This window comes from Bemisia tabaci, chromosome 6, assembly GCF_918797505.1.
Source record: "Bemisia tabaci chromosome 6, PGI_BMITA_v3".
NCBI lineage: Eukaryota > Metazoa > Arthropoda > Insecta > Hemiptera > Aleyrodidae > Bemisia > Bemisia tabaci.
In genome coordinates this window covers 50,426,641-50,453,816 of record NC_092798.1, presented here as the reverse complement: position 1 = coordinate 50,453,816, position 27,176 = coordinate 50,426,641, and the positions used below count along the sequence as shown (strand labels likewise).

Here is a 27,176-nt window from a genome sequence, read left to right as displayed (position 1 = left end):
GCGAGCGCAATTCTTTTGAAGAAATTCCGAAAACGAAATTCACAAGTTTTATCGGGGAAAAATTAGCGATGTACAAGACCTCGCACATCGTTTAATTGTGCAAGTTGGCAGCATAGTTCTTGCTCCATTTGAATCTTGTGAAAATATCGATTCCAGACAAGGCAAGCTGCCTCATCTAAATCGATTATTTCACATACATTTCAATTGAAGAGGAACAATGTTACCAACTGCAAAAATCCACACTGCAGGCTGATTATTGAAATTGATAGAGAAAGCTACAGACAAAGAAGACAAAGAGAAAATGGAGCTATCCTATTAGTGGAAGCAGGTAGAAGGCTGGAGTGGACATAGCTACCCACGAGAGATCGAAAAGCTAGTCCATCATTTTCCCCTTGGTCTGTGAGAAACACTCGTCTCAACCAATAGGCTCACGGAAAAAATTAAATTTCTGATTTAACAATTCAATTGCTAAAAAAAGTGACTGAAATGTTTCAATGTAGATTTTACAACAAAATAATGCTACTTTAACCACCCTCGTGGTTTAATTAGCTCACAATAGTGATTGAAGTAGCATTTTCTTGTTGTGAAATCTACGTTGGAATATTGCTGTCACTTTTTTTAGCGACTGAATTGTTAAATCAGCAATTTAATTTTGTCGGTGCTCGCTCCATATTCTTTTTGTCATCTTTGTCTATCGCTTAGCTCGATCAGTTTTGATAATCAGTCCACTGGTGGCGCTTAGGGTCGTTGAATAGCAAGACTAAAATCAGGAAAGCAAAGCCCGCAACCAGTTAAACGGATTAGGTACCCTTCTCCTTCACCAAAAGCGTGTTACAAATAAGTGGATAAATACACTATGACGGATCCGTCCCAGCGATTTTGCTCGACGCCATTATGCAGACGGAAAAGAGCGTTGATCGATCAAAGAGTAGCGGTGGGTCAGGGATCATTAAACTCATTTCGTAATTAGAGAGTCAGGTTGAAACAGTTGTTATAGCATCGTAATTCAAAATTATTGGATTGCTCGAGCAGACAAAACCGAAATTTGTGCCATAAGGATTGCTCTTCCTCACTGCCAAACAAGACTTGGAAAATTATTGGTTCAGCGTTTATGAATACAGCGTTTCAGTATTGTTCTATGGAAGGGTTTATGTAATATCGGTGGCTAAAGTGCCGTGCTGAGGAAGAACGCCGTATGAACATACGAGAGTTGCCAAATTTCCTTCGATAAAATGTTCATTTGCAAAGAAAGTCATGAATATTTTCCCTTGAATTTTTCAGGACTTTTCGGTGGAATTGCGAGCAAAATTAGCTGAAAAACTGGAAGAAAAATATTCATAAGTTTACCAGGAAATTCGAGTTTTATCAAAGGAAATTTGGCAACGCATGAAGGTTCATACGGCGTTCTTCCTTAGCACGGCGGTAAATTGCGAAATCACGTATCTCTGTTTGCGGTATTGCAGACTTCCTGCCAAACTTCATTTTTTCTTTGGAATAATACTATAGTGAACGTAATTTCTGGGCTTTCAGTTATCAAGTATTTTGTATATATTCCGAACTATAAAATTGGCTTGTTCTTTTTCGAAATAATATAACAAGAGCGGAAATTTTGAAACATCGCATCTGAATGTAGATACGTGGTTTCACACTTTAGCCATCGATATCATAAGTTCCCACCAAAAACTCTCGAGTGGAAAATCAAGAAACTAACCCAAAAGATGTCGAAGTCCGCACACAGCGAAAATGTGCGGCAGCCCTCCAACCAAAAATCTCGGTTAATCGTACTAATGCTCAAGTTATTAACACTGGGTCATCAATTTCACCGTGACTTTCCCAGAATTCAAGGCTGATACACATTCACTTTTTGAGGTTTAAACTTAGATGAATCATTTTCAACTCAATGAGCTCATTCGAAGAGTGGCTGTGCGCGTTTTTATTTTTTCTCAAAGAAATGCTAATGAACACTTTAGAGTCCGCTTGACCCCCTAATTGAGGAAAATCTAGTGTCGTAATTTATTTTTATGTAATCCTCTCGAGTTAAATCGCCCGGCATGAAAATGAGCCTTGAGATCAGATCACGACCACGACCGCTAAAAATAAAGGTGCGTCAGGTCAGGGCAAGAAAGAAGGGTCGCTAATTCTCACATCCTGCTGAACGTTAAGTTAATACCACACCTTTAAACTTGAATAATTTGATTTTTTTTAGGATGAGAAAAAAAATTTCGTTCGATTTTTTGAAAAATTAAAATCCTACGCGCGGAGACGGTGAACGGGTTAGTATTAGTGATAGTCAGTGGCGTGGCGAGTTTTGCGATATATCGATTGATCTGCCATTTAAACCTATGGAAAAGGATCGATAAACAGCAACAATCGATTCTTTACCATAGCTTCAAAGGGAAAAATCGATAGTCAATCGCTTACGCCTTGCCACTGGGTAATACTGCCGTGCTAAGGAAAAACGCCGTATGAACATTCGAGAGTTGCCGAATTTCCTCTAATAAAAAATGTATTTGTGCGGACAGTTCTGCATAATTTTCTTTGAAATTTTCAAATATCATAGATTAAATCGCGAACGAAATTTTCTGAAAAATTTGTTTAAAAATATTCACAATTTTCCCGGTAAATTTGACTTTTAGTGAGGGAAATGTGGCAACATCTGAAGGCTCATACGACGTCCTTCCTTAGCACGGCAGAATAGTGTTATCCTTCTTCCACCGGTTAAGAATCCACCACGAAACATAGACCGTGAGGACAACATGTTAGCGCTTGGTGAGTGAATTCCAGAAATGTTGACTCACCAGACTAGAAGATGATATTAACTCATCTCAACAACAACAAGGGATTGGTATGATACAACAACAGGCTATACAGAAAATGTGAAAACCAGGTTAGAAACAGCCAATCGAGAATATAGGAACAGAAGAATCTTTACAAACAAAATTCAGCTCCGAGCAGATCGCAAAACGCAAGGAGGGAGCACCAGCTTTAATTTACAGGATTTCCAGCCAATTTTACAAAAAAAGGGCCCTGACTTTTCGAGATTTTCCAGACTAAACTGTACAGCAAGACATGCGAAAAGCTATGAAATTGAAAGCTTTTAGCGCTTGTGTAGCATCATTCCAGCCGATAATTGAGGCTCAGCATTTCGATAAATAAGCTCTAATATTATAGGTTTGACTTTATCCTCACAGTAGAATCAGAAGGTGTTGACTTAAAAATTTCAGATTTTATGGGAAAGCGTAATCAAGTGAGGGCTCATTCATTGGCGGAAAGGAAAATGATATTCGGGCTTGAAACGACAAAAGTAAAGATTCCCATCTGAAAGTAAGTTCAATAGCTATACATCATTTAGCCTCGATTAACATATTTTTCTTTTTTTTCCTTTTTGGAAAAAAAAACTCAAGGAAGAGTTCTAAGTTAACCGCATTGAGCATATCATTTGAAAATTTATTCGATTACTTTGGATATCCATTCGCTGATTGAACGCTTGACATGTAAATATACGCTGGAAGTCGCGATATGAGATAACGTAACGTAAAAAGGATAGCTATGTAATGTCAATTTACGCCAACCTTCATTTCGGACAAGATTCCGTTCCTAAAACGTTTATTTTAACTTAAATTAAAGTTGTTATTTTAAATCCTGCGCCAAATGACCACAGTCATGGGTGTGCACTTTTCATCAGGTGACTGTTAAAAAATGTTGATAAGTGTAACTCAAGGTAAAACAGGCATTTTGAACATATTCAACATCAATAAAAGAACAGATCTTGCCTCTTCATCGGTGGCGAGGCGTGATCATCGAATATCGATATTATCCCGTTTGAAACTACGGTAAAGAATCGATTATTGTGGTATTCGTTGCGAGCGCCCCAGTAATCGATCTTTTTTCATAGGTTTGAACGGCATATCGATCGATGCATCACATTCATATCGACAACTCTTGCGGCGCCCACCCGCGAGAAACCGGTGGTAAAGTGAACATGTACTAAACACTGATAAAATGCATGGCACACCCATGATTTCCGTTGTCAACTCGTGTAATAACTCTCCGTAAACGTGATTCGATAAATTGAACGTACTTCTGTCAAACGGAACTATGTGCATTAAGCCATGAGCCCTAAGATCCATAAGAATATATACATAACAGGGCTCACGCCATACTGAACATAGTTCCGTTTGCCAGAGATACGTCCAATTGATTTATGAGGCATGGCTTAAATTTTAAGGACACTGATTGTGAGAAACTGAATAAGCTGTTGAGAAGCATGCACTTTTTTCCGAAGAAGAGCTGGAAAAAATATAGTCAACTATGCATCAGGAAGAGGGACAAGCAAGTTACTTGTCCGAGGAAATAAACTAGTTGGTCTCATACTTACTTGTTCGTACGTATAAGAATACTTCGAAGGCCAAAGGTCAAATAAGGATTTTTTTCAAAAGACAGGGCAGTTGGTTTTTTAAACAATTATGAAGGTTTTTAAGTTCTTGACGAAGAACTCTGAAGTATTCATTATTTTGAACGTAAAAATAGATCCAACAAAAAAATTTTTCTGAAATATTTCTGATGGAAATGATCCGTGCACTGATTTTTAAAAATCAATATTGAGAACATGTTACACTTTGTGAAAAACTGCAACATTTTGGAAATAAGATGTTCTTTCAAGCAATAAATAATACTTAAACGTTCCTTTCACGGACATCTCACGTACGCATTTCAAGTGATCAAATTATTTATAAAAAAATCAGGATTTCAACGACAAATTGGATCCCATTCTGAAATCAGACACTCCTATTTCTAGCTCATCCACCAGAGCACTATATATTTTTCTTTCTGAAATGAGCCAGGAATAATTTCATGTAAGAAAATGGTGCCGATTCCAAAATGTTGTCCAATCGTCGGACTTGACGATTGACCTTCGACGGGAGCATAAAAATACATGGAAAGAAATTCGGGCATGCAAAATATGATACATGATAAGGAAATGTATGGGGTACTACGATCCAGCGCTAAACTGTGATGTCTGTACGCACGCACATATCTACCAAAAAGCCACAAATGAACAGGAGAGAGTAAGATGTAAACGTATGCTGGACTTGAAACACTGATCTTTACGATCACACACCGGACCCTGACTTACTAATTTGACACCTGTCAACACCTGTTGTATATGACCCATCACGCAAGTTTTAGATCTGAAAACCTTATTTCTAACCATTAACAGAATTTTTACACGGTTATTGAAATGCACACAAAGCATTGTGCGAGTTTAAACTTAGCAGTGGCGCAAAAAACAGCATGTAGCCGCCCACGAGAAAAGGGACTTCAGTCTACGGAGGCAAAATTTACACTCGAGCGATTTTAGCCGAAAAATTAGCTCTGATCGCAAAGAAACATACGATTATTCTTGCCGAGGTGTGCTGGAAATTCAGCTATATGAATTTTCCCTAACATCAAAACGGAAAATATTCAGATTTTGCGCACAGTCAAGCAACATAGAGGTGGCAATAATTGCAAGAGATCGATTTTAGACGGAAAACTCCCTCTAATTGCGTCAAATTAAGTTGTTGTTGCCGAATGGTTCTGAAAAATAGCTTATGTCCTCCATTTAATTCAGTGTAAGATATCCAGATTTTTACACACAATCTGACGACTTATATTGTGCTGCTGATGAGGAGACTAAAGTTGCATGAGGATCCGGAAATTTTGTGCTACGACTATGAGGGACATAAATTAAAAAAAGCTCTTGCTTGAATCTCCTTTTCTGAAATACGAACTACAATACTAGGAATTGCTTTCACGTTTTACGACGATTTTCTTTAACTTTGGCAGGGTTTGAGGGTTTCGGCTGAAAAAATCGGCTCAATTTTGCGCTTTCGTGTTCCAAGGTCCCTTTTTCCGTGAACGGTCAAAATTAGAAAAATTGAAACTTACGGTAAATTTCTAGGATTATTTTCCCTTTTCTATTGTATCGTGGTTGACAGTGTGTTCGAGGCTTTATATTATGTACATTAGGCACTTAGACTGTTCGGCGACTAGCATTAACACACTGGAAAAAATCCAAGACGCTTGGAATTAAGAAGAGTTGAAATCGAAACGCGGGTTTCAAGTCGAGCATTGATAGGGTCTGTTTAAGATGTTGCTACCAATGAATGAAAACGAAAACGGAAAGACAAGGAAGTTGGAATTAGAGAAACTTCATAGAAAGAGTATGGATACCAATGCAGGGTGTCTACTAAAACAGGCTGACCAAAAATCAGTACTTTCACAGTGCTCTTTCAGTACAATCCCAAGAAATTCTGTGCCTTCTTACCAGAAAAATTCAGTACTTTTTCAGTAGGTACCTAAAATTAACGAAATTCGAAAAATTTCACTTTGAATTACACGCTCATATTGACTCATTTCGCTCATATCGCTCATATATCACTTTCTTCATATCGCTCATATCGCTCATTTGACCAAAATGACAAGAAATGAAAAAAATTCCGGACCTTCTTGCGAAATTTCTGTACTTTTTCAGTACTTCTGGACCGCTCTTAAAAAATCAATACTATTTCCGAACTTTCCGGAAATTTCGGACTTGTTGACACCCTAAATTGGCGCCAATTTTATGTACGAAGTTCGAAAAAATCTTCTCAAATGAAACCTCTATTATGGCAAGGTTGGGAACAAGTGATAAACCGTCAAAGATTGGCCACAGCCCCTTCCCATACAAATTCGCTGCCATTTTTAAGTAAGGGTCGAAATCTAAATGGGATGAAGTTCCAAACTCTCTCTATGAAGGTAGTCAAAGAATAAAAGACGACCGGCAAGGTTTCATAGAACAAGGAAGAAATAAAAACACAAATCTTCTAATTACTATTAGCCTACTCAGTTTAAAAGTTTACTACGGACGAGCAGGGTAAAAAGGAGTGAAGAGGTAGTATGGATGAAAAGTAAAAGGCAAAGAAAACATGACAGGGAAGAAATGAAGAAATTCACTGTCTGATAAACTGATTTGGTGGCTAATGACGAGTCATTCTTGCGATATACGATACATGGATGTTCCGTACCTCAAATGTTAACAAAACACATGATTAAAATTCTGTGTCAAGTTTGTCGCTGATGAATCAAATAATTCAATTTAGAACTCGTCAGTAGTAAAACACGGGAAAAACCTAATGTCATTACGAGGAGGTTACCTTTGCAATTTTATTTGTAACCATCGAACATCAATAAATCGAAAGTCGCAGGAGTGACTTTGTAATGAACTTGGAAGTATCGAAGGATGCCCACAACATATCCCATAGCTTATCGATGGCTTTTGTCGAAAATGCGTATCTCTATTGCAGCGCTGTAAGTCTCTGCTCGATGGTTTTTCTTCTCTTCTATTGGTAAAAAAAAAAAGAAAGAAGAAAGAAGAAAGAAACTAGGTAATCATTCAAAAACTAACATTCTCTCCCGAAACTTTCTTCAACTTTTCCCTCTTATTCAAATATATTCACGAAACATTTCAAGGATGTTTCAAACGGTTTTCTTCAAAAATAAGAAAAAAAGTATAATCGGAGATTTTGAAACATTGCAATGGGGTACGCTTTTTTGACGTAGCCGTCGATATACAAGGTTCGGCAAGCGAGCTCACTAGGGGAATTTTGGATTTTGGCGAACTGAAAAATTTTAAAATGGCATTCTGCATGGTTCGTGAAGGCTTGAAAAACGGATATTTGATTATGTTCGGCATTCTAAGTGCCAATTTTGCATTTTATGGTGAAAACTTGAATAATCGCGAGTACCTATAAAACCACGCTTGATTGCATATTTTAAGTATGTCTCGGAAGCTTAGCGTCTTGAGAGTCTGACAAGGCTCTTCATCCGATTTGATAACTGAAAATTAAGCTGACTCTCATGATCGATTATCGATAGTTCCCCATTCGAAGCATGGCAAATAATCGATTTTTAAAGTGTTCGCTGCGAACACCCTCTTTAAAGATCTTTTTCCACAGATTTACATGGCAGATCAATCGATATATCGCAAAACACACCACGCCAATGCTTCCCAGGCTTAGTTGATTTCTACGCATTTTCCAGAAATTTGGTATATCTTCTACAGAAATTTCAAGAATACTCGAGAGCATTCCGTCAATTCTTCAGAAGTCAAGTATTTCAAGTACAGAAAAAAGTTGGAAAAGCAATCCAGTACAATAATTGCGTATTTTCAAGTGTCGGCACGAACCATGACTTTGAACCTCTTTAGACGCGAATTCCGATGATCTAATAGACGGTTTTGCATGAAAACTCCTAGAAGTTTTTTCATAGCGTTCTTGCTCTCTCAAATCATCCGAGAAAGGTGATAAGTAAAGGAAAATTGGCAAGTCTTGGAGGTTGGCAATACCGAGTTTTATCCATTCAGATAGATATAGACCAATCGATATTATCGAAGCAGGATCCTTCGTCTAGATTCGATCTTAATGTGGATTATACTAAATTACTCGGTGCGAAAACGACCCGACTTCGAACAAGTTAAAAATTCAGCTCAATGCAATAAAAGGATTTTAAGGGTAAAATGTAACTTTTTATTGATTCATTCATCCCAAAACTCAATGTTGTATCTCCATATACACTACTTCCAAAATATATGCACACTTACGAGTGGCAATTTGTTGAGCACCGTTAGGGATAGCAACGATTATGCATGGAGTTATTCATGGGAAAAGAACCTAAATGCATTTACTTTAAGACTTGTTATAGGACCCTGGTAAAAATTGGCAGTAGAATCTGTGTTCCAAAATACCATAGACCTACAGCCGGCTGTAAGATTTCCACTACCTTCTATAGCCGGCAACACAATTTCTTATAGCCTTTTATAGCCGATGGCGATTAAGCAACTCACAGCCAGGCGATAAAGTGTATGCTAAACGTTACTAATTACGGATGCTACGACTTAGTGAGTTTTTGAACAACTGCTCTCTTTTTATGGGCCGTAGTATCTTGGTTTATTCTGCGAGAAAAGCTCCGTACTTTCGATGGATGCCTGCCATTCCTAATATATTAGAGCGCCTTCAGTTTCGTATGATACTGTGCAATACCTCTGGTGTGAAATAGTTGCTTCAAGCGCCGTGGCACGCTGCGATGCGGCAGGCGGGCAGCCAACGCGAAACGCGCATTGGCGCCTACAAACCTAACAGGGATACTTCACGCGTTGCGCAATGCGTGAGGTATCCCTGTTAGGTTTGTAGGCGCCAGTGCGTCGCCGCTCCGCTTTGTGTTCGGCTCTAATATTTAATCTGGCGAAGTCAGCGTTATTCCGCTCATGATTTTGAAATGTTTGCACATCCTGTACGGATTATTCTCGTTTTAATTGATGAAAAAAAAATATGTATTAAAGGAAAATATAACAAGTGTTTTATAAATATTAGGGTGGTTCCGTATCAAACTTAATGATTTCCAAAGCACACGAATTTCTACACAATATCTTATAGCCTTTTATAATCGAGTGCAAAAAAGCAACAGCCAGGCGATAAAGTGTAAAGCCCGGCTTTTCATAATTTTTTATCGCTTCGTATAGCCCGGCCGTATGATTTTCTCCGCTTTCTACAGCCAGCTATATGATTTTCTGTAGCCTTCTTTAGCCGGCTATAAGAATTCCTATGGTATTTTGAAACACAGCTCCTATCGCCAATTTTTACCAGGGGATATACTTCCTCTAAATTTTAGTCGTATTTTCATGATGAATTTTTTTTTCAGGCCGCTGGATTCCCGTCAAATGACCAGAATAGTTGCCAAATCGTAGCAACGTTTGATGGAGCTTTTTAAGTTTTGAAAATTCCCACTTAGGTGAGGAAAAACGGTTTGCCATTCTCCAAGAATTGTCTCTGAGGGCTCTCTCTTGAAATTGATAGACAAAGCGATACGCAAAGAAGACAAAAGGATAAAAAAGCTATCGTATTAGTTGAAATGGGTGGTTGGTATAGACTAAAGGGAAAAAGACGGATTCACTATGGGGCCTCTTGTAAGTTGCCCATAGTTAATCTATTGCAACCACCTGCTTCCACCATTAGGCTCGCTCCAGTATCCCTTTGTTTTCTTGGTCTATAGCTTTGTCTATAAATTTCAATGATCAGCCTGCTGGGAGGGAAAGGAATGTATCGCACTTAGATGAATGAAGGGATTAGATTCCCCCAGCTACGGCGATCGTATTCCACTCGAAGCAAAGCCCACAGCCTATCCGCATTGGGGCCCAGATCGTAAAGTTGCAGCTTACAGCACGAGTGATCGCATGGGCATGAGGACATGGGTCACAATAGATGGAAAGAGCGCACATTTTAAAAGGCAATCTACTCGTGCAAAGGAAGGGGGCGGGATGAAGAAAGTGAAGTAGGGGTCAATGGGGGAAGAATGACTCACGGATCGGGAATTAAAAGTTGGAACTATATAGTAAGGTTCGCAAACTATCCATCGCATCGGCCCAAACAACTTTTCCCATTCTGTTATCTTATCAGTAACAGTTCCTCCTCAGGCGTTATCGCGTTTTTCGTTGGTCGAGGTTGCCTGCTCACCCCATTTCCTTTCGAGGCAAATGAGACATTCATTGCAGAAACAACGTGAGAGTTTCGCAATAGTATCGTGCAACATCAAACGTCAGTGGCGAGCAGTGGCGTGGCGTGAATTGCGATATATCGATTGTTATGTCATTTAAACCCATGGTAAAGAATCGATTATTGAGGTGTTCGCTGCAAACACCCTGTTTATCGATCCTTTTCCATAGGTTTAAATGGCCGATCAGTCGATATATCGCAAGGCACGCCACGCCACTGGTGACGAGGCGTGAATGATCGATGAATCGATATTCCCCCATTTGAAGCCATGGTAAAGAATCGATTGTTAAGTTGTTCGTCGCGAACACCCTGTTTATAGATCTTTTCGTTAGGTTAAAATGACAGATTAATCGATACATCGCATAGCACGCCACGGCACTGGTATTTGGTAGAGTACCTGTATAGGGAGAGTAGCGACAGATCGGTTCATGAAGGGCTTAGGGCCCAAAAGTGCAGCCACCCTTCTGAGCAACTTCTAACACATAAAATTTCACTGCCAGCCTCCAGATTTCAATTCTAACCAAGATGGCTAAGAATGTACATAAATGAGCGTTCTTTCGCAAAAATAAGTAAATTTATGCAAAAAGTAAACCAAATACATGCTTTCTAAACGACGGTTCGTAACAATTGTATTTGTAAATCGCTCTGGACATTCGAAATTCATAGGTTGGCTGCTCTTTTGGGCCCTAACTTTATTTGCGGAGGCATCGGTGAAGGCCTGATGGACTGTCGGAGTTTCAGATCTGTCGCTACTCTCCCTATACAGATACTCTAGTATTTGGACTTAATTTTTCAATTAGGATTTACAATGTCCGACTCATCTTTAAAAACATTCATACGCATAGAAATACTTATAGTACATACGTTGTTTCTAAACTGAGGCAGAAATTTTAGTTCCGAATTGCAAAATGCGGTCCATTTGATAGTGAAACATATAGCCCAAATACCGATACTCTCTATGGAAAATTCGGTGATATAAAGGTAGATTTTCGAGGTAAAAATTCTAATGATACCAAATTCCTGTTTAGATGCATATGAAGCACAGTGTTGCACGATCTGAACAGCGTTGCAATGCTCGTACGTTGTTTTTGCGAGAAACAACTCACATGTTTATCAGCAATTTTATTGTTGTTTCAGAGTGATTCGCACTAGTTGTGGGGTCAACCTGGTCAAAGACGCCGATGGCGATGTGGTCTATGATTTTCTAGATGATTTCTCCTCAGTGAGCAAGAGAGGCAATTCTTAGAGAAACTATTTATTAAATTCTTGCAGTTATTAATTTTGCAAGCTGTAAAAACTAGTTTCGCTCTATTTGAAGTATTGTAAATAATCGATGGCGGGGCAGGCTTCAATAAATTTGATTGCTTTACGTGTGTTTTAGATTCCGATTAACATGCAGACTGCAGAATTAATGGACGTATTTCTATCAAACGGAATTATGAGCATTGAGACATGAGCCCTGAGACCCATAAGAATACACGTATAACAGGGCTCACGTCATAATGCACATAGTTTCGTTTGATAGAAATACGTCCAATTGGCAGCCTCAGCTTGCAAAAATCGGCACCGACCGTTCTCTCCGGAACCAATGGGAAAAGCTGATTGGGACACTTTGGACAAAGCTAATTCCTTGAAAAGAATCTCTCTACTTTTTTGAAGTCTGGAATAAAAAGCTACTACTTTGCTTGGGAGGAGAAGGGAAGGGGGCTGGATAATATAAAATCACGAGTGAAACAAGAATGATGATACTCCATCAGGTACTGCAAAAATTAAACGAATTAAAAAAAAAAAAAAAAACTAACGAGGCGAAAAGGAAAAGAAAAAGACACTTACTTCCACCTCCTTGCCTTCGTTTGTAACAAAAACAACACGGACAGCAGAGACAGCAGATGCAGCTCACGATCGATGACAGGATCAGGAGACCGATCAGAAGGATAGCCCTGTGAATTAAGAAAACAGGAGACATTAATTAAAAACGAAGGGATTGAACACGTAATTTGGACTTCATTTCGCAATTAGGAACTAAAATTTCCGCCTCACTTGTAAAAGCACTTATCTGCATATGGAATCAGATTTTACATACTTTTTTCCTACAGGGTGTCTAGTTTTTTTTCATTTCGGGAAGTCCTGATGAAATCCTGATTTTTGACGGCTAAATCCTGATTTCATCATTTTTACAAATCCTGCATGATTTTTGGCGGAGAAACTGTAACTTCACAAAAATAGCTCGATAAAAAAATCCGTTCGGACGGCCGACTTTTCTCAGATCCTGATTTTACGACCGATTTTTCCTCAAATCCTGATGAAATCGGGATTAAATCCTGATTGACCTCAAATCCTGTTAGAATCGGGAAAATCGAGAAAATCCTGATGCTAGACACCCTGTAAAATGAGCTGAAAATTGTAGTTCTTGATTGCAAAATGTATTCCGTTAGAAGGATGAAGGGGCTGACCACCAAAAATCTACCGTCGAAAAGACATTAGAAAACTTGATTTCTCCGAAAGTTCTTTATTTCCTGTGCGAAAAAATCAACCTGTGTTCTACATACCATCTGTAGTGAGATCATGGTCACACGAAAAGGGTCGGAGATATTGGGTAAGAAATAAAATTTCTTGGAAATTTTGGTATGTACGCCCCTTTTTCAAGTATCCGCTCATGTACTGCCCTTCGCAGTATTCCAACAGTCAAGTCACATGAGTGTTCCATGAAAATATTAAAAATCTTAGTTCGTCTCTTTGGATACTCATGGCTTTTTCATGAGAAGGCACCTGTTACTGAGAAAGGTGCCGTAGTTAAGAAATTACGCCCTTTTCCCGCTGAAGCGGACATTTAAATGTTAAAAACAAGACATCGAAAGAGCAAATTCGGTGAAATTGATAAGATTCAGTCGAGTAAGATCAGGGTTGCCACAGAATTTAGAAAATGAAATTCCCTGACATTTCCCAGGCACATTTTGATCATGGTGTCTAGTTTTCTTGACAAAGCTCATTCCCTGATTTTTCTCTGATTTTAACTGATTTTCAGGAGCTCATTCCCTGATGAGAAACCGAAGTTTTCTCCCACTTTCCCGGAATTTTCTTTGGGAAAAGAATATAATTTTCCAGAGTTTCAGATATGCATACCGATTTTCATTAATCTTACAGTCATTTCTTTGGCGCACTTCAGATTAGACCGCCAAATTTGGAAATGAAATGATCCCTGAGTGAATGGGGAAGAGATTCCCGGTTTCTGGAACAGCTTCCCTGATTTACCCCTGATTTTCCCGGTGAATTTTCATTCCCTGTTGAATTCCGGTTTTCCCCGGTTTTTAAAAAACTAGACAACATGATTTTGATGAAATTCCCTGACAAATAAAGATGTGACGAATGGTTAAGAGGGCATAATTGAAAATAGTTTTCAAGCAAAATTTATTGTTCGAAATCTCAAACCTATATTCTAGAAAGCAAATGAAGGATTGAACAAATTTTCCCTGACATTTCGTCATTTTCCCTGACATTTCTCGGTTTTCCCTGACTGTGGCTGAACAACTGTAGGCTGCGCCAACTTTCAAAGAATAGTAATCCGTCGAAAACTCAATTTCTGACAAATTTTGGGCTGCGCGCTTCTTCAAATGACCCGTTCAACTATGACAACACACGTGAGAACGTTTTAGAATTCATCAAGCGATCCTGTTTTTTAGGCTTGGAGAGATATGGGTGCAGCGTACTGACGCGCCAATTAAAAAAAAGAAACAGAAAAAAACACTGCGGCGATTTTCACGCATGGCTACACATTGCGTAGCGCACTGTTTGAGTTAGAAATCTTGAGGTTTTTGGTTTGGTGACAGGCGATGATAATTGCGAGTATGAATGAGCTTTCACACACACACTGGTTCCTGTGCGAAAGTTTCAGATTTTATTCGATTTTTTTATGGCTACGTCTTTCTTTTTCTTTCTTTCTTTTTTTTTCACTTCAAATATCATAAGAGAGATAGTCTTGCACTTTTACCGTCCCTAAATCCCCCCCTCCGTCCCTGATTAAGCCAGCCTCAGATAACCATTGTTTCAGACCATTAAACTCGGGCCAACTGGCTGGGAATCGAACCCAGGACCTCCGGATCATGGAGCAAGCACTACAACCACTACACCATAAAAGGCAAAAATAGAGTTAGGTTACTTTCGACTCTGGGGTGCAGAAAATCGAATTTGTATTCACTTATATCAGTTTTTAGGCGGCGAGGAAAGTCATTCGGGTTACATTTCGCAATTAGGAACTACAATTTCCAGCTCACCAGCGTTAAGTTACGGGTGTCAACTAAAACAGGCTGGCCAAAAATCGTACTTTTTCAGTACATTCCCAAGGAATTCAGTACCTCCTTAACATTAAATATTCAGTACTTTTTCAGTACCTCCAATTACAGAAATTCGAGAATTTTCAAAAATTCGAATTTCTAGCTCAAATTGCGACAAAAATGACAGAAAATGTAAAAATTCCGGACCTTCTTGCGAAATTCCCGCACTTTTTCAAAGCTTCCGAACCGTCCTTGAAAAATTAGTAAATTTCCGTACTTTCCGAAAATTCCGGACTTGTGGACACCCTGATTTATCTACAAAGGGAGACTAATGCTACATACGTTTACTATAATATGAGCCAGAGGTAGTAGTTCCTAATTGAGAAATGCAATCCATTTGACAACTTCGGCTAAGTTCAACTGTTCCTAACAATAAGTCATGTTGACTCGATGATTCAGCATCGTGTGGTGTGGAAGCACCCACAAATCCGTTTATGGTGCATTATACTGCACAGAACGTTGCAACTGGAATATCCTGACACTGACACTAGACTAACGAGAAACATCAGGAAATTACGTAGAGTAGACTCATTTGCAATGATGCATCACGTGCATTACTGTCGTGCTAAGGAAAAACGCCGTATGAACCTTCCGGCGTTGCCTAATTTCCTTTGATAAAACATACGATTTTCCCGGTAAACTTATGATTTTTTTTCTTTTCAATTTTCAGATAAATTTCTTCGCAATTTCACCCCACGTTCCTGAAAATTCCAGGGGAAAATATTCATGAATTTCCTCAAAAATAAACATTTTAGTGAAGGAAATTTGGCAACTCTCGAATGTTCATACGGCGTTTTATCTTAGCACGGCAGAATAAGGGCGGGAGTCGCGAGTCTAACGGTATAAGCATTCACCAGAAATAGAAACGAATCGAGTTCCTTCTTTTAGACAACAGATGTTAGACTTTTCAGTTTTCTGCTTATCGCTAAACTTTAGACGCAATAATCAACCGAATTTTTTTCTTAAAATTCAAACTGTTTTCCACAGTGCAGATTACTTTATTAGTTACCTACTTTATCTCAAATTATAAGTGGACAAAATTTGTTCCCAACATCTACTTCCTGGCTTAAAATAACTACTGCTAAAAGAATATTAATAAAAAAAAGGAGATTTTTCGGAGCACAAAATCATAATTTAAAAAAACGAGTAGGTAATGCTTTAAAAATAGAGAGAAGAAAAAAATAAAAAATAGTGTTTATTCTTCTATAGAAATCTTTTTCACACCTATGGATATGATTTTTACCAGCTGTAAGATATCATTGAGAGAAAAATTGAAATCGGTCTTTGGATTGGTGTTTTTTTCCTCCTATTATATACCTAGTTGTTAAGTATTCAACGTACAAGCATGGCTTCTTGCCAATCTTGCCAGCATATTAAGTAGATATTCGCTACCATGTACGGAAACTAAATATACAATATAACCTGCGCCGAATTCGTTCAAACCCTTCTGATCTGGGATGATTCAGATCAACTTTATACAACTTGTGATTAAAAGTTGTATAGACGATTTGTCTTTTAACAAAAGAATAGAGATACCAAAAATATTTACTTAACTTTGAACTTAGAGGTATATAACGTACTGGATAACTTTTACTGACCGCTTCGCGGTCAAATTCCCCCTCCCCTCCCATTAAGCGTTTTGTGTTCCTCTAATGACTACATATTACAGAATAAGTAGAGTAAGATAAGTTGAATAAGTTTGATAAGTCGCAGTCGCGACTTTTCCCTTGAGATGCCATCAGAGAATGTATCGCAGACACTTCAACAATCGATTTTTCGACTTAACCCAACCCAATTTGCTCTTCCAGGCAATTTTGCCACAGTGGGTGAAGGTCCTTTTCTCCGTATCAAATAAAAGAGCTTTCTACGAAACATGTTTATTACATCCTGCTTCTCAACCTACGATGTAATTATTTTTATCTGATGCTTTGTTCTCTCGTGAAATGATAACAAAGGTTTTTTTCACTCAGTGGCGTGGCGTGCTTCGCGATGAATCGATTGATCTGCGGGCTGATTATTGAAATTGATAGACAAAGCAATAGACAAAGAGGGAAAAAAGGATATGAAGGGATCCTATTGGTGGAAGCGGTTGGTTGCAATGGACAAAGGACGTAGGTAATAGACTAACTAACGGCAACCCACGAGAGACTCGATGGTTAGTCCATCATTTTCTCTCTTAGTCTATAAGAACAACCCATTTCAACCGATAGGATCGCTTTAGACTTCTAATGTCTTCTTTGTCTATAGCTTTGTCTATCAATTTCAATAATCGGCCCGCTGCCATTCAAACCAATGGAAAAGGATCGATAAACAGGGTGTTCGCAACGAACACCTGAAAAATCGCTTCATTACCAAAGCTTCAAACGGAGAAGTATCGGTAATCGATCATTCACGCCTAGCTACTGGCTTCACCGAATAAATCACCGGCGTATACTAGCGTGTGTGCAGCAAATGACCTGCTAGATTTGCTAACACTGCTGAGGCTTTTCTCGCCTCCTGCATTCATGAATTATTGCAAATGATGAACCATTTCACCGCCTGCAATTCACGGTTCCAAGGCAATCAAGCTCATACTAGAACTCACTGTGGGCGCCTGACTCTTCGTGCGTATAGCAGTGGCGCGGCGTGCTTTGTGATATATCGATTGATCTGTCATTTAAACCCATAGAAAAGGATCGATTGACAGGGTGTTCACAACGAACGCCTTATTGATCGACTCTTTACCATAGCTTCAAATGGGGAAATATCGATAATCGACCATTTATGCCACGCCACTCGCCACTGGTGTACAGGTAACACGCAAGGACTGAATTTCAGCGGTTCAAACCCACGTGAAGGAAAAGTGTGGATGTATACGCGCGCCAAAGTATAAGATTCCACTTATGTGATCGTACAGGGTTCCTACTGAAACTGGCTGGCAAAAAAGTAGCGCGTTTACAGTAATTTTTTTCCGACGTCTTTAAAATTCGTGTGATGACGTCATCAACCGCGGTAATGACACCCTTGGTTTCTTTCACATTGCTTTCCTTTGTCAGGGAGACGCACATTTTCACAGGTTACTCAACGTGAAACTTGGATGAAAGCAAGGTGGAAGAAACCAAGGATGTCGCTACCGCGGTGGATGACGTCATAAACCGTCAAAGCGCGATATCTGGGTTAATCTTGAACGTAGTAAGTTGCTTTTTGGAGGGAACTTATTATTTTTAGCAAATCGACAAGAATAAAGCATCAAAATACGATTATGTAACCAGCGCAACTGGACCATTCTCATATGTTCAGGGTTCTACTAAAACAGGCTGCCCAAAAATCGGTGCTTTTACAGTAATTTTTCAGCACATACCCAAGAAATTCAGTACCTCTTCAACGGAAAAATTCTGTACTTTTTCGGTACCACCAATTAACGAAATTCGAAAATTTTCAAACAATTGCATTCCTCGCTCAAATTGCGATCAAAATGACAAAAAATGAAAAAAAAATCCGGACCTTCTGGCGGAATTTCCGCACTTTTTCGATACTTCCGGACCGCCCTTAAAAAATCAGTAGTATTTCCGGAAATTCCGGACTTGTAGACTACTTGGATTGCATTTTGCAAAAAGGAACCACTAGCATTGCAATGATGCTAAGATTGTGCAACGCCATCTTTCGCAATAAAATTTCGGAAATCGTGAAAAACTATGAAATTTAGATGGTAATTGTTGTCTTAAATTTACAGTTTTTAGCGAGTAAAATAGAAACTATTAATGGATAATCGGGTTTTTCCTCCAAGACAAAAGAAGTTGCACAATCTTAGCAACATTGCAATGCTAGTGGTTCCTTTCTGCAAAATGCAATCCACTTGATGTAAATGGTGGGAGAGGTGTACTTACACGAAAAGGGCGAAGTGGGGGAAGTCACAACAGTAGGGCCTTCCGTTGGTGCCGTAGCAGCAGAAGGCTTTGGCGTCGTCCCCGAAAATGGGGACCGGGCATTGGTGGTTGATGATGTCTGACACTTTGTCCGCGAGGTCGTCCGCCTTGAAGAATTCGGGACACTCCATCCCTGAAAAGTGAGGACAGAGAATTTAATAAAACAACTGCGAGATTACGAGAATATAATATCATGATTTGAAGTCAAAGACGCCAAACTCACTCCATTTTCGAGGGAGCGCAATTTCTTGCGGGCAATGGGGAAAGAAGGAGGGGAAACAATAGTTCAGCAAGTCACAAAATACGTGGAGAAAAAACTATGGAATATGACGAGTAAAATAAAAAAGCGTAACACATGTTTTGGCGGGGAGGGGAAAGGAGGGGGCAATCGCTCCCTCGCCCTCGCCGAAAATATCACTTTTGCAAACGTAATATTTTAAGAAAAACCTGGCGCCAGGCTTTCGACGGCAACATTTTATTTAGTATAAAAAATGGCGAATTTTTCGATACAAGGATACATTTTCTTTTGGGGGATGAAAAAAGAGAGTGGGTGAAATTATCATTTTTTTGAAAATTTAAGAGTTTTCAATGGAAATTTCGACAACACGGGAATTTTTGGCAAAATTTGAAGGAATTTTGAGATTCTGGCTGACAGTGGGAGTCTAGGAGGAGCAGCCTCCGAAACGCGGTGAACTGCGTAGAATTTCAGAAAATGTTGACGCCCCCCCCACCCCCCTCGTGGATACTCTGCTTAATTTGAAATGTTCTTACGGTGAAGTTTTTCTTTGAAACTGACGCACAGCATGACAAGACTGCATTTTGCAATTTGGAACTATCAATTCTGGCTCTTCAGGAAAAACACTTGTGTGCATAGGGAAACTGATGGCACATACGTCGTTTTTAAATCGGGCCGGAATTAATAGTTCCAAATTGCAAAATGTAGTCCAATTCTGGAATAGTCTTTATCACTGACGACTGATATGAGGAACAGTTTATTACGGTTCTGCGTCATGCGAAAGATACCAAAATCGTGCGTAATTCATGTAGCCTTGAGCATCTCTCATGGCATGGACGAAATCCCGGTGGGGAAAAAGGATATATCAACTAAAGAAGTTCAGAACAGTCGTTTTCCGGGAAATACGATTTGACAGACGGGAATGTTGGGCAACCCTTGAGTGCCTCATCAACGTCACCTCGATACACAGAAAAAAATGGAAGTCATTCAACAAAAGTGATCAATTTACACTGAGAGGGCGTCGAGAGCTCCTCTGACACAAAGACGTATCTCTGTTTCCCTATGGGCCCCGGAAAGCATACACTTCTACGGAGCACAGGGCTCACTTGGAAATTAGGATACTCTCTTGCGTCGCTGTAACCCCGCGATCTCATTATTGCTACATGGAAACATGCTTGTTCAAGTCTTTTAATGTGGATTAATCGTTTCTGGTTGAGGAGTTGTTGCGTCTGGTTGGTTTTTTTGTGCTCGTCGGTACCACGTATTCTTCAGCTCGTTACTTTGAAGGAAAGTTATGAATATTTTTCCTTGAAATTTTCAGGAATTTTTGGTGAAATTGCCAAAAAAATCATCTGAAAAATTGGAAGGAAAATATTCATAAGTTTACCAGAAAATTCGTGTTTTACGGAAGGAAATTTGGCAACGCCTGAAGGCTCATACGGCGTTCTTCCTTAGCACGGCAGATTGGGAAAGGACCGAAAATAACTGAACGCAAAATGGCAGCCTCGGCAATCGTGACACACTTCGCGACTTCGCGCTTTCAGCATGTTTTGTCCCGCCAAGTCGCCAAGACTATCTTTAATCCACTCGCTTGTCCAAACACAATTTGTTTACAAACTGAAAGATTTTGTTCGAGGCGACACATTTCCACGATACAGCGAGCGATTTGTCAATAATTTTAGCTGATTGGTTCTTCGCGGGTTGTTCGCGGTTATTGATATCGGCAAACGAAATAAGGTGGAAAATTGCTTTTCCTTGACATGGTTTTGGCTAAAATAAAAAAAGGCGTAGGTACATACTGCCGTGCTAAGCAAAGACGCCGTATGAACCTTCAGGCGATGCCAAATTTCCTTCGATACAACACGAATCTCCTGTTAAATTTATCAATATTTCTCTTTCGATTTTTCTTATAATTTCGTTCGCAATTTCCCCTACAGTTCCGGAAAGTATCAAGGAGAAAAATTCATATTTTTTCCATAAAAATAAACGATTAAGAGAGGAAATTTGGCAACTCTCGAATGTTCATACGGCATTTTTCCCCAGCACGGCAGCATAAGTCTGGGACGTTGCAAATGATGCCCGCTCACGACTAATTGGACCGAGTTTAACAGAAAGGAACCAAGCCACATCAGCTATTGCCAAATACAACGAGGCAATTTAATTTTTGACGAAAGAGGGTTTGTGCGGATTCCTTCGAAAATTTCAGGGAATTTGCTTCGTACTATGCAGACAATTTACTGAAATTTGAACAAGAATCCGCACAACCGTTTTCATGGAAAAAAATAAATTGCCCAGTTAAATTTGGCAATAGCTGATTTGGCTTGGTTCCTTTCTGCTTAACGCGGTCCAATTGAACTATCAAAATTAACTACTAAAATCTTTCTTCCTCGATATCATCCATTAATTCGAATATCCTTCTCTCCCTCCCTCTCCTTCTTTTTCATCATTTTCTTCTCTTCCTCTTCCTTTTCTTTCCCTCAACGCAACTCGGGTGAGAAGAGAGAAGGCGCTTAATTCTCTGTTACCATGGGTGTCGATCGGAGTCAACACTTTGGACTACGTTTTGCAAATTGGAACTACAATTTCTGTCCAAAGTAGCTTTTATACACAATGGCGAAGATAACGGGGCGAGGTCTTTAAAATATTGTCTTTGATGGTGATGGTTTTCTCTCCCGACCGCCGCAAAATGAATCGAATCAATGAAAGAGGTCGGACGAATTTGGATACTTTAAACGCTTATAACTCCGTTCATACAAAACTTTGAAGCTCTAAAAGTGGTTTCATTGGTTTCCTCGTTAAATTTTCGACTAGAACCACCCTCTTGTATTTAAAATGTGACGAAATACACATCAAAATTTGCACTTTTAGTAAACAATTTCATGTGCGACCTCTCGAATTGACTCGATCTACTGTGCGCCGTAACACGGAGAAAGAGTTCTTTTCTTCTCTGATTTAATTACGATGACATCATCGCTTGCTTTAAAAAAAATTGATAGGCGGAAATAATTCACTCTCTTCGAATTCCGAACTCTCAAGTGGAATACCACTTTCGTTCTCCACTGGAATACTCCGAATAAGGAGCGATTAGCTAATACCCCGCCGAGGCTCTGACATGACCCGGGCCTTCCAGCCAAATTTTGCGAATCTGATATTTTATTACCCTCCGAGGAGTGAAAAAACGATATTCCCCGCATAACACGACAACATTAAACACGGGTTACGGCGAAGACTTTTCGAGATAATAAAACTGGATATTAATAAATGTGAGCGATTTCGTGAACAGTCGCGCCGCAATTCGTAGTCAAAATGTGGGATTGCTTCATTCCAACTTCTGAGCGGTTTTGCCGGAAGCAGGGTTGCCATAAAATTTATGAAGTGAAATTCTCTGCCATTTCTCTGATTTCTCTGCCACATTTTGGTAGAATTGATGGACAGTTCCGCCGTGCTAAGGAAGAACGCCGTATGAACATTCGAGAGTTGCCAAATTTCCCCAAATAAAACATGTATTTTGGAAGAAAATTATGCATATATCCCTATGAAATTTTCAGACTTTTTAGATAAAATTACAAACAAAATCCTCCTAAAAATTTGAGAATAAAATATTCACAAATTTGCCTGAAAACGCGTGATTTGTCGGAGGAAATTTGGCAATGCCTGAAGGTTAATACGGCGTTCTTCCTTAGCAAGGCAGAGTTGAGGATATGCTAGATGCTTAAAAAGACGTGTTTTGAAATTTAGTTTTCAGGCAAAATTGGTTGTTCGAAACGTCAAACCCATTTTAGAAAGGAAATGAAGGTGACTTGACGATTTTTCCCCGACATTTTCGTCATTTTTCTTAACTTTTTAAAATTCCCTGACATTACTCGGTATTCCCTGACTGTGGCAACCCTGCAGATAGTACGATGAACTCGTTCATTTCACACTGATTGATACTTTGATGAAGGGAATGAATTATTCAAAAACGCTTATCTTCCGTTCGACAGTGTTAAATTCAGTTATGCAGTTTCTTATGCATTATGCGGTTGACCTGATGAGATACGCTTACATCCACGCGAAAGCAGTTCGTTCTCAAGGACCGAATGGTTCTGATCGATAGACGCGGGCAGCGGAAAGAAAGGGACTTAATTTAACCATCAGACGCCCAAGCCGGGTCATGTTGACCCGAGGCTTGCTAAAAACGAGTGCCCCGTGGGTTAATACAGTCGGTATAAACGATCGAGCTTTAGATATAGGTCTACTAATATATCCTAAAAAAAAAATTTCAGACGTCAAATTGAAAAAAAGGGGGAAAACGAGTGTCAACACGGTGGTCGGGCCTCGGTTTTTTTTTTAACTTTTCACCCGAATCTGAGCGACACCTCATTGGCTCACTGGCAGCATAAAGCGGGAGTTCATGCCTCGCGCCATCTCGCCTTCAATTCTGCGGATGCAACACGGACATCCATCAGGCACGAATAGTTGTATCTCTGCGCCGTAATGAACATACGTCCTTTCCCTTGCTCTATTTCAGGTTTCTGGACATTTTGTCAACGATTTTTTGTCCGCGCGACTTTTTTCTCCAGTAGTTTACGCCCACACGTAAAATAAGCAACAGTGACTTGGTCCAAGGGTTATATTTTAGTCGGTATGTAAAATTATATTGACAATATGGAAATGAGAAATTGAGAGAGAAGGAGGTGTTGTTATGGTTGCTCATTTTCTAAATGAAATGTTATTACTTTCTCCTTTTGAATCGTCTTTTTAAATTGTCATTGGTGAATATTTGGTTTAATTTCTATCCTTAAAATATTGAATGTACAATAGACCTTATATACGTATAGGTACTTTATTTATTTATTTTATTTTTTCTTTACAAAATTATCACTTCATTATGAAAACATGTATATTTTTAAACGTGACAAATATTTATAAAACCTTTTTCGAGCGACATTGATCTCAATGAGCTGCATTTGTGCCCACAGAGACTGCAAAAATGAATAAAAGAGGGAAAAAAACCGAGAAGCACGCAATCTTTAGTTTTAACCCATTTGTACATCGATCTTTTAGAGTAAAATGCGGCAAATTTTGAGCATTTCGTTGCGCGTACAAGTCGCTGCAGCACAATAAAAGCACAAAATGTAAAAGAAAAAATTAAAGTGCTTTGGAAATCACGGAAATTGACGTGATATTTGACACGGAACCACCAATATTTAAAAAACACACATTATATTATTATTCTCCTTTGATAAATTGATACATATTTTTTCCCATCAATTTAAATGAGAATAATCAATGCAGAGTGTGCTAAAATTTCAAAATCATGAGTTAAAAAAACGCTGACTATGCGAGTATAAATATTAAAGCCGAACAGAGCGGAGCGGCGTGCTGCCAGCGCGAGAGGCTCACTGGCGCCTACAAACCTAAGTGGATACTTCACGCATTGCACAATGCTTGAAGTATCCACTTAGGTTTGAAGGCGCCAATGAGCCTCTCGCGCTGGCCGCCCGCCCGCCGTGCGGCGGCGCCTGAAGCAACTATTTCACAACAGAGGTGTATTTGCAAAATTTGCAAAAATAGGTACAAAATTTCATAATAATAAAATAATAGGCGAAATAAGTTGTACGAAACGTCAAACCCATTCCAGAAAGAAAAAAGGGTGACTCAAAAATTTTCCCTGACAGTTCCAGGTTTGCCCTGACTTTTTAAAATCCCTGAAATTTTCCGGTTTTCTCGGTATTCGCTGACTGGGGAACCAGGGTGTCTACTAAAACAGGCTGGCCAAAAATCAGTACTTTTACCGTGTTTTTTTGGTACACTCCAAAGAAATTCAGAACCTCCTCAGCGGACAAATTCAGTACTTTTTCAGTACCTCCGCCTGACGAAATTCGAAAAATTTCAAAATTTGAATTTTTCGCTCAAATTGTGACAAACATGAACAAAATTCCGCACTTTCTTGCGGAAGTTCCGCACTTTCTCAGTGCTTTTGAAGCGTCCTTGAACAGGCTCGGACTGGCGTGAAAAAAGTTAGGCCGCGGCGTCGTATTGTGACGGCCCCCAGGGGAGCGGGGGGAGACCGCCCTAGGGTGCGTCAAAAAAAATGAAAGTCTGAAATGTTCCGCTCCCCAGGCGGCAATCGATGACGTTTGGTAAAAAAACATGTTTGCTAAAATTTGGGCCAATTTCAATCATTTTAAATGGTGCCAAAGGTCAATTTTGTGATGAAATTATGATATTTTGGTTTAGACCTCGATTTCGTACAAAAAACTCGATTTTACGCTGAATTCGTGCGTTTACGAGAAAAATGTCAAGGAACTCGACTTGTAGAGGATGAAATTTTACACTAGGAGGACGTCTTTGTAACCGATAAAAATCAAATTGAACTAGAAAAACTCAACTCGGTATTTATTTTTTTGGTCCTCAGAATTTCCGAGGTCTTACTAAGTAGAGGTTTAAAAGACTCATTTTTCACGAAAATAAGTCGAAAGAGGGTATAAATGAACTGTAAGCAAGTGTTGAGGATGCAAATGTCATCAGAACTTCCTCAGTTACAAAAAAAGTTACAACTATTTTGCACAATCCTCCAAAAAGTGTACGACTCGAGAAGCAGGATCGTGCTATAATATTAGGGGGAAAGTGCGGTTTGACCGGGAAAAATTGCGTAACAAACTTTCCCTATGTAATCGTCATCAGTAGGTCCCCTGAACAACTTCCTAAAAGTTAAAAATGGCCCGACCCCGGAATATCCCTCAAAAAAGTTAAAATTGAAAATGGCGGCCGTAATAAGAGGGTCCGGGAAATCGGTATTTTAAAATGCTCATTCTGTCTCATCATGTGAGGTATCATTTCCTATGTAATTTTGGTCGTAGATTTCATAAATGAATTCCGCAAGGCCCCTTCTGAGCTTACGTTTCTCTCGGTAGTCGTAAGTTTCTTTGATTTCCTTTATTAAATACATTTATAACATCAAATTTAAGTTTCTTGGCCATAAATACATGAAAATAAAGACACTTCACTTTCCTTGTTCCTTCGGTGAATATTTAAAAAAATGCAACCTCCTGCCTTTCACATTTGGCCGCCATCTTTGATTTGGAGCGCCCCCTTTGGCCGGAGGGCCTTGCGGAATTTATTTATGAAATCTACGACCAAAATTACATAGGAAATGATACCTCACATGATGAGACAGAATGAGCATTTTAAAATACCGATTTCCCAGACCCTCTTATTACGGCCGCCATTTTCAATTTTAACTTTTTTGAGGGATATTCCGGGGTCGGGCCATTTTTAACTTTTAGGAAGTTGTTCAGGGGGACCTACTGATGACGATTACATAGGGAAAGTTTGTTACGCAATTTTTCCTGGTCAAACCGCACTTTCCCCCTAATATTATAGCACGATCCTGCTTCTCGAGTCGTACACTTTTTGGAGGATTGTGCAAAATAGTTGTAACTTTTTTTGTAACTGAGGAAGTTCTGATGACATTTGCATCCTCAACACTTGCTTACAGTTCATTTATACCCTCTTTCGACTTATTTTCATGAAAAATGAGTCTTTTAAACCTCTACTTAGTAAGACCTCGGAAATTCTGAGGACCAAAAAAATAAATACCGAGTTGAGTTTTTCTAGTTCAATTTGATTTTTATCGGTTACAAAGACGTCCTCCTAGTGTAAAATTTCATTCTCTACAAGTCGAGTTCTTTGACATTTTTCTCGTAAACGCACGATTTCAGCGTAAAATCGAGTTTTTTGTACGAAATCGAGGTCTAAACCAAAATATCATAATTTCATCACAAAATTGACCTTTGGCACCATTTAAAATGATTGAAATTGGCCCAAATTTTGGAAAACATGTTTTTTTTACTAAACGTCATCGATTGCCGCCTGGGGAGCGGAACATTTCAGACTTTCATTTTTTTTGACGCACCCTAAGACCGCCCCCCGGAAAATTTTTGGATCCTTTATATCTCGAGAATGCAATTTTATCCTCCCGGACGCTTGTAAAATTGTCAACTATTAGAGGTTTGGATTGATACAATATTCGACCTAAAACGTAATTTTCAGAGCACGTAAGTTTTAATTTACATCAAAAAATTTCACTTAATTAACTCGTAACAGTGGAGACGCCCAACTCGGGGGCCCCAGTCGTCGAAAACTAATT

General features: G+C 39.2%; 1 protein-coding gene across 8 annotated transcripts in view; it reads right to left on the bottom strand.

The window, feature by feature from the left end:
* The window catches only part of LOC109034746 (uncharacterized), a 68,607-nt gene that overhangs the window by 28,151 nt on the left and 13,280 nt on the right, over nt 1–27,176 (bottom strand). For 3 of the 8 annotated variants that reach the window (XR_011900096.1, XR_011900094.1, XR_002009167.2), the window contains exons 2-4: nt 18,769–18,940; nt 12,405–12,511; nt 5,932–6,046 (exon numbers count right to left, since the gene is read on the bottom strand). Coding sequence is in view for 3 of the 8 variants with exons in the window: in XM_019048045.2 (XP_018903590.1) it covers nt 2,826–2,863; nt 12,405–12,511; nt 18,769–18,940 (317 nt within the window). In the remaining 5 variants the exon portion in view is untranslated. Of the gene's footprint in view, nt 1–2,798; nt 2,864–5,931; nt 6,047–12,404; nt 12,512–18,768; nt 18,941–27,176 lie in introns of all 8 variants that reach the window. The other 5 variants (XR_002009166.2, XM_019048046.2, XM_019048047.2 and 2 more) reach the window with 3 other exon arrangements.